The sequence below is a fragment of the Trichechus manatus genome, unplaced genomic scaffold (genome assembly GCF_000243295.1).
Source record: "Trichechus manatus latirostris isolate Lorelei unplaced genomic scaffold, TriManLat1.0 scaffold00025, whole genome shotgun sequence".
NCBI classification, from domain to species: Eukaryota; Metazoa; Chordata; class Mammalia; order Sirenia; family Trichechidae; genus Trichechus; species Trichechus manatus.
The window spans coordinates 15,750,499-15,770,088 of NW_004443961.1; the positions used below are offsets into that span (position 1 = coordinate 15,750,499).

The 19,590-nt window shown below is 37.7% G+C and overlaps 1 protein-coding gene across 2 annotated transcripts in view; it reads right to left on the reverse strand.

The window, feature by feature from the left end:
• Positions 1–472: 472 nt before the first annotated feature.
• BNC2 (basonuclin zinc finger protein 2) overlaps positions 473–19,590 on the reverse strand; it is a 319,682-nt gene continuing 300,564 nt past the window's right edge. For both annotated transcript variants that reach the window (XM_023728635.1, XM_004373507.2), the window contains one exon: positions 473–3,679. In XM_023728635.1, the coding sequence (XP_023584403.1) occupies positions 3,019–3,679 (661 nt within the window). In that variant the 3' untranslated portion in view covers positions 473–3,018. The remainder of the gene's footprint in view (positions 3,680–19,590) is intronic.

The window sequence follows — 19,590 nt, forward strand, 5'->3', positions numbered from 1 at the left end:
GACAAAACACAGGTGAACATTCATGTTTCAGAGCAAGGGAAATTCTCCTTCTAGAATCGCATTACTTCTTCTGGACTTTCTCTAACTGGCTGTACACATGAGCCTGGTTTGCGGCAAGTAACAAACATATTTGTTCTAAGCCTGGTTCATTTGCTGATGTGACCTACTGACAGCTATGTAATTCACTCACTAAGGCCATTTGACCTTTTACTTGACATTAAACTAAACAGACTAAACAATGATTTTGCACGAGTTCTAAAATCTCAACCAAGAGTGTAACTTCTAAAAACTGCTGAGATAAAAACGTAATAAAACTAGGTGTAATTTATTTTGGGCTATGCACACTCCCCAAGTCAGTGTTTTCTGTAATCTTTGGTTGGGATGCTAAAAATATTTTTCCACCCTTTTTGAATCTCACCACTTAGTAATGGGGCAACAGCGCAATACAGAGAACGCTAAGAGGACCAAAATGTTTGCAAACAAACTTTCATTATTCTAGTTCAATCTTTCACAAATATACTGTACAGAGTCATATACGGTATAAAACAAAGGAAAACATCTCTGTCTATTCAATTTAACACAACACCAAAATAAAGCAATTAAGACTTTGGGGAATTCAAAGGTACAAGAAAACAAAAACGGTTATTACTAATTCCTCAGCTTTTTACCGTAAACATTTGTCATTTAACAAACATAGTGTTTGATATAGTTTCTTTTGTACTGCAAATACTTTTGGTCTTTCCTTACTGTAGAACAAATGAAGAATTAAATGAACCCCATAGCATCCTCTGAAGGAGATGAAAAGATGAAGCTCCCAGATACATCTAGCTTATCTTTAAAAATCTATTGTTTCTGAAATTCTCACAAACAAAAATACTGAATCCCCAACTAATGAATGCTTCTTTTTGGAAATAATAAATACTGTGAGGTACAATAAATCCTACAGGAATAATAATAACAACAGAAACACATTAACAGTTTCCTTTGGCTAATTTAACGGAAGTGAATGCTGATGTGAACATAGAAAAAATAATTACAAAATGTGTGAAAAATGGAATGAAAAAGTTAAAACAAAAGGGCATTTCTAACTTTTAGACCTATGAGAGAAATGTCTGAGGCCATTCAATGCAGAAAAGAAATACATTCTCTTTACTGTGTACTGTTTGACAAAATATTCCTTATCTTTTTTCTTCCCCCGCCACTTAAAAAAAGGAAAAAAAGACAGCACAACACAGTCTGCAATGCATACCCTAATGGTTTTGGCTGCAGACTGAACTAGAGTAAATATCATCATTTAGTCAGTATGTTGTGGTAGCCGAGGCTGCAGATGTGGTTTACCAGCTCAGGCAACATGTGTAAACATCGAAAACAAAACAAAACAAAAAAAGGTTTGGAGAATAGTCTCCCCCCCTTTCCCACTCTCAATTGCTTGGTTTCAGGCTTGCTTTCATTTCTCTCTGACAAATCGTGTGGGGAAACACAAGACACGAAACAGTAAGGTCCTATTTTAAGCCCCCTTCTTCTGGCTTTTCAGAGAGGAGTGTTGCTTCATTCAAGTTCAGCATGTGTTTTCAAAGCTTCCAAGTACCGCTGCTGCTAAATGTCTTTTTTGTCTATCAAACCGGACTGAATCATAGTACTGCTGCAGAACTTGCAACAAATTAAGACAGCCCTCGAAGAGACCAACTCAGTTCAATTTTTTTTTTTCTTTTCTTTTTAAAGGACAAGGGCTAGATCCTTGGAAATGAACGCTCAACTCTTTTACTATATTCAGCTCTGCTCCATAGTGAGTAATTTGGGCTTTTGTATCCAGAAATATTATCCTGCCTCTAAAGAATAAATGTCTTGGCTGTTTCACACCACATGATTTTGTTTTCCTTTTATGTAACTTAACATATAAGCAAGAAGGATGCAATGTTGATTCTAATAACATTCGGCACTTGAAAGAGTCACCAAGTGTTTTTTTTAAAGCGGTTTTCTGGTGGCCGACAAATTGGCCTGTGGTTATGTCGAGTGACTAATTGTATTTTCTTTTCTGGAAACTTGTGCAAAGTTGGCAGTTTTGTGTTAACACTAATACTTTTGTTTGGCATTCTTGCCCTATACTGACCAGACCATTTTTATACAAGTGAATTTTTTTTTAAAAAGACACTTACTGAAGTATGGCAATAGTTTAAGGATAAAAAAGAAGCATGGATATTACACATCCCCTTGTAGTGTATGAAAAAAAGTGCATGACTGGATTTACGTAATAGTACAGGACATTTTAAAAAATCAAATCTGTGCTGTAAAGCATGCCAGCACCTCTTTATCACTATATCTAGCAGGTAGTAAAAACAAGACCATGTTTTTAAAAAAATGTGCATTAACGCTAACATAAATGAATAGAGCTAGCCAGCAAACTATGTTTTTTTTTTTTTTTCCTGCATATCTAACAGCTGGATGTAACTGTAAAAATTAAACAAGAGTTAAACAACCATCAATACAATTGTTTTACATCACTGGCCTCTCAAGGCTAAATATTTACAGGTGAATCTGCCATGCTTTAATTGAAGATTCTCTCAAAACCTTCAAGTTCACAAAAGACAACTATAAGAAGTTTCTTTTTTGTTCTTTGTTTTTTCCCCCCTTTTGTTTTTCTGCAGGCAACAGTCATGGGTACAACAAACTGTCTCCTGGGAGATGACCAAGAAGTATTCTGTCAAAACTCTGTGTGTGTGTGTGTGTGTGTGTGTGTGTGAGTGTGTGTGTGTGAGTGTGTGTTTAAAGGGGTACTGTGTTTTCACCCCCCAGGTTAAAGATCCCGTCCCTTTCCCAAAACTATAAGAAAAAAAAAATTCAAAAGCACCTAGTGTTTTCCTTTTTATCTAAAGAAATGTGTGTGTGTGTGTATGTACACACAGAAGCATACATGTGTACACACAAACACACAAAAGTACACAAACACACACTGACTATAGCAGTTCAAATATGTAGGCCATCTGGTGAGAGCTGGCATTTGTAGTGTCCATTCTGAGACTAATCTACTGAAGTGAAGGGAATGTTTTTGTGGAGATTAGGGTTCTGACTGTGCCGGTTTCGGCTGCGCACAGAGGAAAACATCATATTGCAACCCGGGACTTTGCACTTGTGCATCTCCCGCAGGTGCACTGTTTTGTAGTGCACCCTCAGGGTCCCCTTGTTGCTGTACATTTTGTGGCAAAGGTTGCACATGATCCCACCATTGCTCCCGGACAAGCTGTTGAACATGAGAGATCCTGAAACGTCAGCCCCTAGGTTGCCAGGGAGGGCCAGAGCCTCAGCCTTGTGTGCCGACTCCCCACTGTCACTCGCCCCGTCAATGTCGTCGAGAAGAATGCCCTCGTCGCTGCCCACGTCGGATTCTCGGGAGGAATGGATGCTGCTGCTGGACTGGAGGCTGGAGGTGGTGCTCAGGTCAAGGACCATATAGTCCTCCGCCATGCCCCTCCCATACCCGTTCAGGTGGGAATCTTCAGTCCCTGCGGGGGAGGAGGCGTCTTCCCTGACATCGAGCCCCATGGGGTGCTGGGCACCATAGATCTTCACCAAAAATTCATCCCGGAGGTCCTTGCTAAGGGAGGGCTGCGACGAGTCCAGGCCCATGTCATCGAGTTCTTTGGTCAACAGTTTACGATGCAGATTTATGTTGGCACTGTGTCTAGGAAAATAAGAGGGAAGGGGGGGGGGTAGGTGGATAGGGAATGGGGAGGGGTGAGAAAAAGGAGAGCATTTTAAAATGGATTCAGCTTCCACTAGGCATCAAACAAGCACATTCATTGCTAATTACACCGTTATAAAAGCTAACATTTCCTTACATGCTCAGGATTTGGGAGCAAGTAGTAGTGGTGGGGACGAGGGCAATAAGGGGAGCTTTCCATTAGCATAAGTTTTATAAGAGCGTAAAATTCTTCAATGGTGGGATGAATGCACACCCACGCACCTTTTTCTCAATGACTGTTGTTAATTGTACTATGCAGCAGCATCCGCTGCAGAGGATCTCTTAGCGGAGATTTCAGAATATGTATTAAATAGGATAAAGAATGGAAACTTTCTACTTGCCTAAACATGAAGTTTGTTTTAAAGTAAATTTGCCTAAAGTAAATTGGCCAAATTCACTTTAAAACAAACAAACAACAATAACACAAAAGCAAAAAGCTATTTTTTATACAGAAACACTCTAAAGGTATAAAAGAACCCATTTTGAAAAAAGTAAATGGTCTAGATAATCTAGGTTTAACTTCAAAGAACAATGAAACCTCACCTCCTCCTTAAATGCCAAGTTTTAGGTAGAAAAAATTCAGCTTAATAGCTAAGTAACTGGAAATAGGGTTATAGAGTGTTTTTAACAACATAACCCCCTTTCCTCAGAATCATGTAAGGTCTCAGTTAAATCCAATCGTAAAATACATATACTTTCAGAAGCTGCCATATTTTAGTGTTGAAAATGTTTTCACTGAGTATTTACACTCTTAAAATTTAATTCTGCAAAACAAAAACTAAGAAACAGAAATTAATTTTTTAAATAAAGCTTACCCACCCTTTAAAAAAAAATCACATTAAGACAACGGAAGGAACCCAAAGGGACAAAATTAAAACACAGTAAGTACAAAAAAATCAAGCACAATAACATACGGTCCCTCTGTCTCAACAATTGGAACCCATACTTCTTAGACAAGCAAAACTTTTCCTCTACTTGCTGAGAGCTTTGCTTGTGTAAAAAAAGACAGGATTTGTCCCAAAGCATCCATAGGGATGTCATGATTTACAAAGCCTGATATGGTACCATCTATCTGAAAACATGGCCTTTGTATTAATATCCCCCGTGTATATTTTTAAAATGCCCTTGGGCATATACCTCTCTCCACCTGCAAAGGCTCACTTGTTTGATAAGTACCTAAATTGAAGTCTACCCATCCAAAAATATAAACAGATAAATAAATATACCAATAGACAAAAGCTTCTCAGTAACAGTGGAAGCTCTACCTCATGGAGGAGTAATTGTGATGTTGGAACAACCTAAATGACTGGTGTAAAGTTCACCAGACCTCCTGATTATAATTAAAAAGTATGGAAGACCAAAATAAGTCACTCCATTTGGTGACAAGCATGGCTAATACTTCCTAGAGATGGTTGAGAGGTATGTGCCTCAGAGACAAGAAAGGCGGGAAAGACTTCTCCTCCTTTCCACACAAGACAATATATAGCACTCTGGTTTTAAAGGGGCAGAGGGGCAGCACCCCTCTTCACACTGCACTTAGGAAGGCTGAGCTTACCTTGTGATAATAAGATCAGCTTTCTAATCTTTTGCTAAATCGATCACAAAAGAAAGCAAGAATGAGAGACAGAGAGAGAGAGAGAGAGAGAGAAAACAAATTCACATTCTAGACATCTGTTTTTTTTTTAAACTTAAACAATAAAATAGGGATTTAAAATGCTCTGATCACAAAATCATTTTCTGTCATAAGCCATCATCTCATATGCTGTCTTGATGATTTTCAGATCAGCTGCATAATCCAAAAATCATAAATCAAATTAAGACAAACCAAATTCACAGCATCATCATCATCATTCATAAATGAGTTCTGAAACAGATGCATGCAGTGTGCGGAAATGTGAATGATAAACAGAAGTTGTCCCCACGGTCCCTGCTCTGATACAGTTGTTCCCCGTTTCCTTGGTGTCAGATGGCAGATGACTCCAAGCAGGTTGCTAAGCAGAGTGCAGGAAATGCCTACTTGAAGTCTTTTTCCTGACGTGGGTACAGCACCACCAGAGTCACCATGAGAATGTGCAGGTCTAGTTACACCATGTACTACTACTCTATTGATAAGACAATCTGCTAACTACAAGCAGCTCATGAAATCCTACCCTCTGTTTATCATTTTAACACCCTCCTTCCCCCCATCTTAATTCCGCAAGCACACATGTTGCAATGACAGTAATCTAGAACTCTTGTGTTGCTTCTCATACATCTGCAGTTACCACTTCCTAGGCTCACTGCTGAAAAAGCAGCAGTCAGACACACAGCAGTCACATCAAAACTCACTGCATAAGAAAGAATAAATTAACATTGACAAAGGACACACTGATCACCCGGATGGACACATTCTCCCTAAGATGATTTGTGAAATTACACATCTCCTCTGATATGTTACCAGGAAGAGATGTTTCTCTTCAGTTCTCACTTACAGTGGAAATCTGTAATCTAATTAGATGATGTACCAGCCCTCAATATCTGTCAACCAAATGATGTGCAGAAATGTGTAGACCAGTTCTGGCACTCCGTTCAACAGTGTCCCTTTTCCGCTGTCAGCAGTACTGTTGGCCTCTCCTAATATAATTACATTGACTTTTATTCAATTAAGAGCCATGCCTCGCTTAAAAAAAAAAAGCTACTTTATCAATTGATTCAGGTGTAATGCAATAATAAAGATGAACTCATGGCAGTACATTAGCTCTGCTGTTCATAACTTCAGTACACGGGTTCATTCATGGTAGTCGATTTCCATTATGCAACCGCAGTTCAAAAAGAATTGATTCTTTTATATTCATTTCTTAATCTATTTCATTTCTGTTTAATAATCCTCCTAAATGCCATATGCAAAACACTTCAAGTGGGGATGGGAAGAACAGACTGTGGAAAATGTGGTTCACTCTCATGATTGTGGACTTGGAGATTTTCTAACAAACTCAAATAATATTACTGGGGTGGAGAAGGGGGCAACAAGAGAAGTAGGGAAAGAAGGAAGACTAAAATTCTTCAGTGAGTACTGGTCCTGTCCACAAGAGGTTAGGATACAGCCTCTACAGAATGGAAAAAAGGCAGTACTTGATTTTAACAACGACCTGTCAAGACTCTTGAGTCAGTCAACCCAAACCATTAACTTTCATTAAATACTATCCTCATGAGAGACAGAAAGACCTAGGGTTAATAGCAATTTGAGGAATATTACAAGTTTATTTAGATCAGCAAAAATGAGGAGGTGAAAACAAGAAGATGGAAGAGATACAGAAAGAACCCCTACCCACTATGAGATGGAGGGAAGAGGAGTCTAAAAGGGAAAGGAGGCCAGAAAATGGTGGAGATAGGAGTCAGGCCCACTATTAGAGAAAGCAAAACTAAGTTGTATGTAATAAATAAAAAAGGAGCCCTGGTAGTGCAACTGAAAGGTTGGTGGTTTGAACTGACTCAGTGGCTCTGCAGGAGAAAGACCTGGTGATCTGCTCCCATAAAGTTTACAGTAGAGAAAACCCTATGGGGCAGTTCTACTCTGTCACATGGTGTTGCTATGAGTTGAAATCAACTCAATGGCACCTAACAATAACAGAAGAATGAATCCACAAGGTTATGAATTTTGAGTTCTCCAGGGATAAAGATGATCACTAGGTTTTAAAGTCAAATATAGTAGTTTTTCTAGAAATACTTAATGTTCTGAATATTTATCTCCAGAAAAGAGGAAAAAATAATCAGTGACAGAAATCTAGAAGACTGTATTAGAACTTCTTATATAAGAACTTCTTATATAAACGTTATGAAAGCTGTTTGTTTATACTTGCTTTGATTAGGTTGGTAATACAGGTATGCGCAGGGGAATTTCTCTTTCAGGAAAACAATGCCTGGGGTGAAAGATAAGATGATTCCTAAGTAAAGATGTAAGGATCTGGTTTTAATAAGAATCTGGTCTTAAGTACAGTGCACTCATTAAGACATTGGCCCAAAATTTCGCCCCAGGATGGCCACTTTCAATAAGAACACAAACTAGATCTTATTCAACCCTGTGTCTCCTGCAGATCAAGTAAAATACTTTGCACACAGTAGATATTTAAACACAGGAGAAAGATGTGGCAGTCTGCTTCTGTGAAGATTACAGCCTTGGAAACCCTTCGGGGCAGTTCTACTCTGTCCGATAGGGTCACTATGAGTTGGTAGATACTTAAAAATATATTTGCCTTGGATCAATAATATGCTTACGTCTTAAAGAAGCTTTTCCCAAAATACACTGCAGGAGGGAAGACAGATTCCCAGATCAGAAGCATGTATATTTAAGAAAAGACAGTATACAGCAAAGGGTAATTCTGACCCTACTAATATTTCAGTGTGGTACAATGGAATGTCACATAGTTACGGCATGGGAAAGTTCTACGACGGACTATGCTTGGAATAAGAAGTGTATCCTGTGAGACATGCTCTTTCTACTCCTTTCATAATATGAGTTTAACAAAAAGCTTCCTGAAGGCTAAGACCACCTTTAAAAGCAAAAAGTAATGAAGCCTATGATGAGGAAGTCATAAAACCAAGTTTCTTTCTAACTTTGAAATGCTGAGCAGAAGTGCTGACTAGGCTGAAATAGACCACCAGTCTCCTTCAGTTTCTTCAGTGAAAACTTCACCATGCAGCCACAGAAGACATCAAAGTCATCAAATGCAAGCACCCTTTAGAGAGAGAAAGGAAGTAAGGAAGTCTGCCTGGGGCTTCCCCCCCACCCCCCATTTTCCTTTCCCCCTTGTCCAAATGCCCAGTTCAACTTAATGCATTGTTTAACCTAATGAAAACTAAAATTAAGAACCAAAATTTACTTGCAAGGAAAGTTGTTTTTGAGGATTTTAATTTGGCTTTGAGAAACAGAGAATTTTTTTTTTTTTTTTTAAAGAAAAAGTCTCATGACCAAATTAGAAAGTCAGATGGTGGCAATCAAAAACTGAAGAGTGAATCAAGCTACAAGTACATGAAAAGTCCAAGGTCCAACTCTTAACTCTTAATCAGTTTTGAGCCATTCTGAGCTTAGTGAATTGAAACAAAATACTTTATAATTAATTAAAATGCCTTAGGTAAAATGGAATTGAGATCCCGTTTTAGGTTAGATTTTGCCTTATCTTCCTGTTCATCTTTGTCATTCAGCACACACACACACACATGCACTCTTCCCAAACTATGTTAAGTGCCCAGACTGACCATGGTGATGCATGCATAGTAAATGCCACGTGTGTTAGTGAATCAGTGTGTGTACGAGAGAGAGAGAGAAAGATTGAGATTAATTTATATCCAATCTAGGTAAATCTAGATGTCAGATGTGACTGTATTGTGGTTTATGAAACCAACAATACTCCTGAACAGAAATGCAAACTTGCCATCCAAATTCAGAGAAATGGAAAAGTTAAGACCTCTGCCCCTTATCAGTCTTCTTACCTGGATTGCTATTGCTATAATCCTGTATGTTGCACTTAACACCTCAAAAATTTTGTATTACCATTTGTTAATGGTAGGATGCCTATAGTTCTGTGAATTAGTGGACATTTTTGACACCATACATTTCTACAAAGTAACAGTTTTCAATAGGTTATTATTTCAAGATTCTCTCTGGATGATCTGAAAACCATTCCCTTGCTTGGGAGGAAAATTCAATGTGAAATTCTAGTTAATAACGCTCAAGAAAATAAAAAAGTACAGAAGTACATATTAAATGCAAGAAATAAAGCTAAGCAAATTCTTGCAAATTAAAAATATGAAATTCAGTCACTTCAATCCCTTTCAATATAAAACAAATCATTCATACTGGTCACGCAGACAGTACCCTCTACATTCAAATTATTCACATGAAGATAAGCCCCCACCAAACTCTTTAGGGGTTTGGCTAATTTACTACACAGATACGGCACGTCTGTTGTAATAACAGGTAGAATGTATTGGGGTCGATCATTTATCAGAATTAGACTTCTTTTCTCAATTCACAGTGAATAATGCTGCCTACACAACCCCCCTCTCTCAGAGCCTGCCATCCCATCGGCCCCTAATGTGGCAGGCAAACAAAATTGACAGTCTCATCTTGTCAACAAGGGGCGATTCTCCTGAGAAGCCATTTAACTTTGCAGAGGAAGCAATGTATTAATGTGCCCGTCCCAGGAATGTTAATCATCTTCAAGCTTCCGATCTAACTTTGACGTGAACGAAATCACCAAATTGGTTTACTAAATGAATCGTAATATGCTAATAAGAAAGCATGACATATATGGAAAAGCCAAACAGATGGTTTGTTTACTCCACTTTGCAACTTTATAAATGTTGTAACTCTGAAGATGTTAGTGAGAATTATTGGTTTGTTGGCAGAAGCAAACGTGTCTTTCGCATACTAAATCTGGCGCTACAGTTAGAAAACAATTTGTCATTGCTGTGGAATGTATACAAAATGTTAATGCAGTGATGGCATTTGGGAAGGCAGACTGGGAGGTGGGAAATGTGTATGCTGGATGCTCAGGTTAAGTATAGAATCGATATCCAACAGCCCTGTTCCCTAACCATTTAACTTTTGAGTGGTACCTGACATAGTAAGTCTTCTTGAAGGGGCTGATTATTCTTCAGTAGGTACCTGTTGCATTGTAATGTGTGATGAGCGTTCCATTGTGAATAGGGTTATGTTTTCACAGCACTTGAAAATTTTCTCAATCAGGCAACTCAGGTGGTGCTCAGTTTACTACCATTGTTGGGTAAGACAAAGCAAAGACAGGAGCCCTGACATCTTTTAAGGATTTATAAAAATAAATCTAAGGTACAATTTGAGTTTCATATTTACTTTGGATGAACTAACCCTCAAGCTTTCTACCCCTTGTTTTATAGTCTTATATAAAGAAGTTTAGAAAATGTATTTACAAAATAATAGGCAAGTGTTTTTCTCTTGATAATCAACATTTTCTGCCATTTTAAACGCTTTCTTTTCCAATGTGTACAACATGGTACATCAATTTTCTTTTAGATCTTTTGCAAAGAAAATATTTCCTAACAATTAATATTCAAAGAATGTTTTATATCATTAAACAGGCTAATTTATGATCTTTTTAAAGGATGATATTAGGGATGTGTGAGTTTCCCAAGAGAGGGGACTATACTTTGCAGGACAATCAGTATTATTTATTATTTAGCCATGGCCTTATCTAGAATACTACGTTAAAAGGAAACTACTAAAGATACATAAACAAATAAGAACGAGCATGATCTAATTTGTCTTTGATTACATGATGTCAAAGCTACCAGCTGAAACAAGAAAACTTCAATTAATCAACCAGCAATGCACCTAGGCTACCAAACATTGAGATTTTTACAATCATTTAGATGATCGTTGTTGTTTTTGCTTTTTATTCACACAGCCATAGCTGGAGAAACAGATTTTTGTATTAAAGAAGTACTTATTTCTTCAAATATTATTATTAACCACTCCCCTCATTTTTCTAGTGGTATGCCTTACACATATTGAAAGGACCACTAATCTTGTGGGATTTCCCAGTGCATCACCATCAGTTGCTCAAAGTGCTGAATATTTTACCATCTGCAGGAGAGAGAGAGGCAAAGTGATCTAAAGAAACCACTGAGTTCATCTTGCTGCCCAAGGATCATTTTGGAGCAAGAAACATTACCAGTTGTCCCAGCCTGGCGCTTATATCTCATTTGAAACATCTCCTCATTCCTGACCAACACAGAAAATTTCAATAAAGTACTTTTACTGGTTTAACAACAGTGAGCTCCTGGGATTGTCAAAGTGCTCAGCCTTTTCCAAGGAGAGAAGAAATCAGCAGCTCAAATATAATTAACCTTCCATTCTCAATGCAAACTGCCACGCACAGGAGCTCTGCAGTCTATTAGCGAAGTTATAATGGCCAACAGGCAGAAGCAAAATTGGTCAAAAAGTTGGCTGCTGCTGTCATATTTTTGGAATTATGATTAATGGCACTAATAATGTGGATGATTACTGATATGTGTAGCTCCAGCAGTTTATCATATTGCTCTGGCTGCCTACGTCCACAATAAACAGGATGCTATCATTTATCTCTTTATTGAAGGCAATCCTTCTCTTGAAGGAGCATATTCTAATTACTTTGTAATGTTTTATGTCTTAAACATTTTGCAGCTCTGGACTCTCCCAACTGCTTCATGTCTACCATTGATTAATTACTGAATGCTTAATCAAAATTTAGAACCTAATGTAGTCATTTATGAGCACACTGCAGCGCCAAAGTAGTTAGGCTTTGCTCCCAAGTTTGGAGAGTACTGGGTTCAAAATCAAATCCCAGCCATGCATGAGGATCCAAGAATTTTACCTTGGGTGCTCTGAGGTTGCCAATTCTACCTCTGCTGATAAATGGAAGGTAATCTAACTACAGGGTAAACAGCATCTTTACCTATCCTCCCCCAACTGGATTTCCTTCTCTTCTCTCCCCATTTCCCTCAACAACAGAATATTGCTGTTGCCTCTTTCTGAGAACAAGAAGGTCCTCGTGAATACCCGCCACGAGAACATAGTTTTGAAGTGGTTAAACAAGTGAAAAATAATTTGCTGGGACAAACACATGAGTTTTTTTTTAATGTGGATTTTTATGGTACTGTCATACAACCATTCACCGTTGAAGTTAAAGTGTTTTTTTAATACCATTACTGAACTGCTGAAATGGATGCTAATATAGCTTGGAGTGCTAATGTCAAGTCCTGGTAATAAAAAAGACAGACTGCTGAATGAAATAATTTCAAGTAAAAAATAGAACAAAAGTGCTCTCTCTCTTGCTCTCCACTTTTATTGAATTGGGACTGACTGAGCCAATTGCTTTAGAAGTCTGTAAAACACAATTACTAGTGAGCGGACTGACCCACCAGTGCCCCCTCAGTGACAGGGCAGACTAAAAAGGCAGCAGAGTTACAGCAGCTCCCCTCAGCTGCCCATCAGATCTAAGAGGCTTCCTTCTAGAGAACTGCCGTGCTCATTGCCCAAATCTGTCTCCTTTCACTTACAAAATCTTGTCATTTTCCATCAACATGGTAAAGCAACTTCATATATCACCTTCCAAGATGAAGATGTCTATTCTGGCAATTAAAGATGGTCTGTCTTGATTTTCTTATTTATGTGGGTGTTTATGTGTAAACACCCATATACATTATGTGGATGCATTTAGATTAGAATGTTAGCATAATTTCTGAATGGCTGGCAATAATTCAGATTGATACACGCAACAGCAAAATTGAGGCATCAGTTATGTATGTTCAGTTAGAAACAGTTGCCTACTTTTTTTTTTTTCCTAAGGTAAAGTCGAAATTAGAGTAAGCAAGAAAAAGAATTAAACTGGAAGTAGGTAACATTTTTCCCCCTAGTTAATAAAAGAAGTAATAAACTCCATAAAGAACTAGAGTTAAGATCACTAACACTCCAGGCAGAACAGCTTTTTACCAGGAGTTTACAACTCCTGTTTTAATTCAGGCAGCTTGCATTAGGATATAAAATCTAGGTATTTTTTAAAAGTGTAGTTTTTATGGTAATAATGGAAGAAAAATTGTCCTTTCTTAAAAAGTATTCTCTCTTCCTCTGTCTCAGACTGCCTGCTCCGTTCTCATACGTGCGCGCATGCGCGCACACACGCATCTTGGCACTCAAAAATCCAAGTTGCTGAATCCTTTTCTTATGACACTGTAATTTTTTGGCAAATGCAGACTCCTTTCATATTCTGCCACATTCACTTATCTGAAGCTTGGCAAAAAGATTAAATTATTTCTGAGGCTTTCAAAGAAGAAATAGAAATGCTTTTAGCTCAATCTTCAGTAAGAAATTTAAACAGAGAAAGACTCCCATCTTTTTAGCACAACAACAATCACTTCCAGCAAGATAGAGAGTTGGTAGAAGTCTTTCACCTAACAGAGAACCAGCCTTAGCAGGGTTTATACAAGCAAATGATTGTGTATGTGTGCGGTCTTCCAACCCTGGTTCCTGGTGGAAAATGACATCTATTTTTTAAAAAGGAAAGAAAATGATCTCCAAAAATGAAAATGCCAAATGAATAATAATATATCTGAAAGATTCATGCCAATAAAGTCCATCAGAGAGTCAGATAGATTGGTGTGGGCCAGAAGGAAGTGAAAATCAGGAAGATGACCCTCTCAAAGTGGTGCCATTGTGAAAAACACCACATATTCGCTCAGTACGTGCATATTGCTAAGACACATTATTTTTGCCTGAGCTTACAAGAAGATGCTGAAAAGAATAGTGGCTTGTTCCTTTCTAGGGAAGGTAAGACTAAATACGGGGTATACAGAAGCATTATTATGTTTATGCAGTGGAAGGTTTGCAGCCACAAGGGATTTAACATTAACTCCCATCAACAGAAATTTGTAAAATTCTCTTTGTATCATGAAAAAGGAAGTCATTCGTCTACCATTAAGCTGTGTTGGCTATTTGGTCTGCAGTTTGGAACACAGTGGAAGTGACTGGAGTAGTTCTTGTAGTGGAGGAGTGAAAGGTCAGCAGAGGCTTAAATGAGCTTGTCTTGCATCCAGCAGGGCCAGCAGGAGGTCATTAGGAAGATCCGAGGCTCACTTTAGGCTTGACAGAGTCTCTCCCCATGATACAAGGAGACCATTTTGCTCATTGCTCTTCTCCCAGTATATAAAAAGAACCCCAGGGACAGGAATGACACTGAAGTTTATCCTACTACCAAAGTTTTGCTTGAGGAGGGTACAACTAGCAATTACTCAGGAGGGGGATTTATTTTGTTTGTTTGCTTTGATGGAAAGTAATGGAGATAAGTGCAAGAGACCTATTGATCTGCTGGTTCTATTGTGAAACCAAATAGAAGGGTAGGAAAAAAAAATCTCTTCCTTAACATTTAAAAGCCAGAAGACTTCACTATATAAAAGAATTTTAGAAAACAGGGAGCTGTAGTATGATTGGCAAAAATATACAAAACGAAACTGCTGATGTCTTAAAATGTTCTCTTGTTTGTGGAGAGTATTAACACACTGTATTTGACAGTTAATTATATTAGGGCAAATATACTAATAGTTATCTTGAACTGGTGCTAAGTGGCTCATTTCTTGGAGCTACTGTCTAGTGAAATCATGTGTAATTATTGAAAAGCTCTCTCTAAAAAAGTTCTCTATAAGTTTCCAAACATAGAGAATGATGGAAAAAATAGATGTTGCTATGCTGAGAAAGTGATAACAGGAGGCAGGTAGCATGTTTTCACATCTTCACCTCTGTTGTTAATGTATGCAGTGGCTCATCAGAGGTAGCTCATGTTAATTTATTCCAGCACACCTGTACAGGGCTGAAGTCAGGTAATAAGACAAGCAAAAACTATACCTCTCTGCTTTTTAGTTACAGCTACCCAGAGGCCTATATAGAACAAATTTAGTTCTGGAGACATCAGCAGGTTTTAATAAACCAAATACAGATGTCTTACTCCATACAAATCAAGAAGTTTACATGTTTAAATCTGGACTGATTTAACTAGCAATCTAAGAGAAGGTTCACACTTGGCACCAATGGTTGCCTCATATTTATTTATAAATCACCCTAAGCAAATATTATTTTCTTTTTAAATTTATTCATGGGGCTGAATCACCTTTCCTACACCTTGAAGATCAAACACATAATATGCTTACCTTTCTGATAAAATCTAAAACAAATCTTGGCAATTAGCAGTCACTATTTCCAGAGAAGAAAGGAACAAAGAAGGTGAAACTCATTTAGGATGAAAAACAAAGAAACAAATACTACCTTCTACGAAAATCATCTAGTTTCTGGGTATAAAATCTTCATTATGGTTGAGGAAGTTTTAACAATGTCAATTACTAAAGTAGATATAGTAGACTTTAACATATTACCAAATGATAAGGAATGTTAGGCAAGAGGAAAGAAGGGTAGTTAGTTTAGTTTTTTTTTCCTGAATGAAAAACAAATGTAATTTATGAATGGGCCCTCCTCAATTATAGGTGATCCATGGCCACTAAGCCCTCTTGGGATCAGAAACCAAGTCAGAGGATGAGAAATGTTCAAAGGCAAACTAAGCTAGTTGCTATGAGTTGACCCCGCCTTATGGTGACCCCATGTATGTCAGAGTAGTATTGTGCTCCACAGGGTTTTCAGTGGCTGGATTTTTTAGAAGTAGATTGCCAGGTTTTTTTTCTGAGGTGCCTCTGGGTGGACACAAACCTCCAATCTTTCAGTTAGCAGCTGAGCAAGTCAGCCATTTGTACCACCCAGGGACTCCCAGAGGTAAACTAAGCCCAGCTAATACTGACTATGGTACTGCCTTCAAGAAAATTTCCTTTATGAAGACTGCAGGTTCCAAGCCAGTTATTTTCAAATTCTTCTTCCCAGGGAATATTTCCTACGTATATTTCAAAACTGAGGACTGGAACAGATGTTACTAGGTGATCCAGGCCAGCCTCCTCTCTCCTGACAGATCAACATTTCAGTAGCAGAAGAATCAGGGGACAAGGAAAGAGGAAGGAAGGATGGTTAGAGACTTTCAGGTCTAACACTACACAATGTTACGGGCACACGCCTGAATACTTTAGCAACTGCCTTCCAAACCAAAAAAAATCTTTGCCGTCAAGTCAATTCCAACTCATAGCGACCCTATAGGACAGAGTAGAACTGTCCCATAAGGTTTCCAAGGAACAGCTGGTAGATTCAAACTGCCAGTCTTTTGGTTAGCAGCCCAGCTCATAACCACTGCACCACCAGGGCTCCAGCAACTGCCTTATAGAACCGTAATTCTTTAGAGATAAAATAATTTCCACTTCATTTTCATTAACTCAGAATAAGAATTATTCTACCAGATATCTAGTGAACGGGATGAACCGGACTTTGTGTATGTTAGCTTGCTCCTTGACATTAGTGTAAAATTGTCCTCTTTGCTTTTGAATTTATTAAACTCATTTACAACTATGTAGAAAAGGATACTTCTGACACTCTGCTTAGAATCCTCAGCGCTAACAAGCCCTCATTCGTGCCCACAACTTCTCTCCTCCATTTTTGTGACATTAGACAAAGAACACTCTTACCTTTCAAACAGCCTTCATCTTGATCTTATAAAAGCTAAAAGACCAGAAGCAAAGACCTGAGAGTCTTTGCTAACTAACCGCCAGATTTAAAACACAGTCTTTAACCTATTTCTACTTCCATCTTACCAATATGCCTATCTGGAGACCAAAAAATGCAAACTGTTCATGTATAACAACTCGGAAGAATTGCAGCAAGGCCTGTGTACCACTCCTGTAGGGTGTTGTAAGCACAAGGATGGGGGCTGTTTTTATAAAAAGGAAGAGGGTTATTCTGCTAGCTCTATCACAGGCATCCTAGGAAGCCTGTGGCCTTGCATACTCCAGGCCCCACTCAAAATCCCCTCTAATGCTTTCTTTGCACAAGGAAGATGCTGTGGAGTCAAGGATGGATGAACTGAGGCTCTGGGGAGAGGAGAGAAATGGGCCTGAGGACAGCAGGAGTAAAGGCAAAGGAGCATTTCTGTTTGGGAAGATCTGTTGGCTCAGAGAAAGGCAGAAAACATGTCTTAGCTTCACAGTGAATCAAAGGGGAAAAAAGCAGAGACACAAACTTCTCATGACTAATACAGATAAGTCTTCAGGGAAAATCAGAGATGTGACCCAGGAGGCTTTGTGAATATGGAGAAGATTAAATTAGAGGTCCACATTAATCGATGAAATACTGATAAAGGGCTAAAACAGAAGTACAGTTCTGTGTCAGAATCCCCTCTGAGGATATACGTGAAGAGTCTGGTACCTCAACGCATGACTGTTTCTGGCTATTTGGTGGCAGCCAAACTTGTACTATGCATTAAGTCACAGACTCAACAAGGATGAACATTTTTCTTCTTAAAAAAGAAAAATCTTAAAAAGTCACAGTTTTAAACCTGGGATCAAATTTTTAGTATTAAAAAGATATGTCTTAGAATTTGTATTTTTAAACGGCAAAATTTCAGGTGAGAGTAAAAAAATTCATTCTACAACTCTTTATTTTTCAATTTGCTTTTCTTCATTTGCCATGTGTGACAAAACTCCGAAAATAAAAAATTAGGCGTGATTTAATGTTCAGCCAAATGAAAGGTATCAACTGTCTTCTAAGGTTTGTTCTGCCTCCTGTGTGACTGAATTCACATAAAGAATACCTGCACTATTCTTCCTACTAGAATATACTAGTTATCCTAGACACTGGTGTAAAATTCTATACGGCTGGTCACTGCCAAGCTACCAATCCTTAGAATAAAAATAGAGATTGAAATACTTCCCTACTATCAATGGATTTTTCTTTCCTCCAACAAACCACCCTCTCAACAGCATCTCCTTACGTTTGAGGACATAAAAATACAAGCACTTGTATTTTCGAGTGGTTTGAAATAAATGAAAGTGCCAAGTTTCGGGTGAGTAGCATCTTGGTCCCACAGCCACTTATTCCAGTGTTATGACTTGCAATATTTTCAGCAAACCAACTAAAACTGTGATAGGAATCCATGCAAATAAGCTTAAATTTTGGCTTGTCTTCAAACACTCCATTTCCATAAATATTTTATGCAGGATTTCATGAGTCTTCTATTTTTGTTAAAAAAAAAAAAAAATCCAATGCATTAACCTCATTATCACTAGTTCACTATTTCAAATTTAAAAGAATGAATATTACTCACAAACGTTGAGGGGAGGCTGAGTACAGTATTATATTTTACTATTCAAAGTACAATTATCTTATCTGACATATTCTGGGACTCTCAGTAATAACTCTGAACTAAAAAGAACCTTATGACCACAAAACATTTTTATAGAATACGGTAAATTGTTTGGAGTTGAGAAAATCTTAAAGATAGATTTCTTTTCACAGCATGTTTTGAATTGTACCAAGAAAGCAATTTATTTTTCTTAGAAATTTTGCTTTTCATAGATTGGGCCTCTTTTATTTCACAGAAAGGAAATATACATACATACAGGCAGTCCCCAGGTTACGAAGCCTGACTTACATACAACCCGTAGTGACAAACGAACCAACTCCGTAAAGCCTATTATATTAAAAATTCAATGCACATACAATGGTTTGTAATAACAAAAGGGTGCTACTTTTCAACGCGCATCAAGACATTACTATTACTGTATTATTATGCTAAAGATGTTTTAGTGTATCTGGAAGTGTTTCTTTAATTTTTTTTGTAGAGAAAGATACATTATATACTATATGCTAAGACAAACATTTGACTAACGGGTATTAGATACAAACCGTACCTAACTGTTTCAACTTAAGGTACAAATTCAACTTAAAGACAGACAGGAACAGAACTCATTTATAATCTGGGGACTGCCTGTATATATATTTAACTTTTATTTTTAAAAGGAGTTTGATCGTTCAAACATAAAGATAAAACAGTATTCTAGAGACAGGTCACTACTTCCTAGTGGCACTTTCATTACATGTTACTTTGTCAGAAACTCTACCTAACCGATAAGCACTAGGAATTGAGTGGTAGCTATTTGGAAATTTCTAAGTTTAATTTATTTCTTATGCATATTAATATTTTACCATGTAATAAATTTTACTTTAATAATATTACTCTAAAAAAGGCAATGTAGAAACAAGAAAACCACATCTGATACAAGAGGAAGAACTAACTGGTGTATGACATTAGTTGGGATGGTATATTATGTGAACGGTCTGCTCACAGCTTATCTCAAGTGTAGGATAACTATGTTACCCCACAGCTGACCAACTTGACACATTCCATTTATATTACATTTTCTTTAGGATTAAAAAAGAA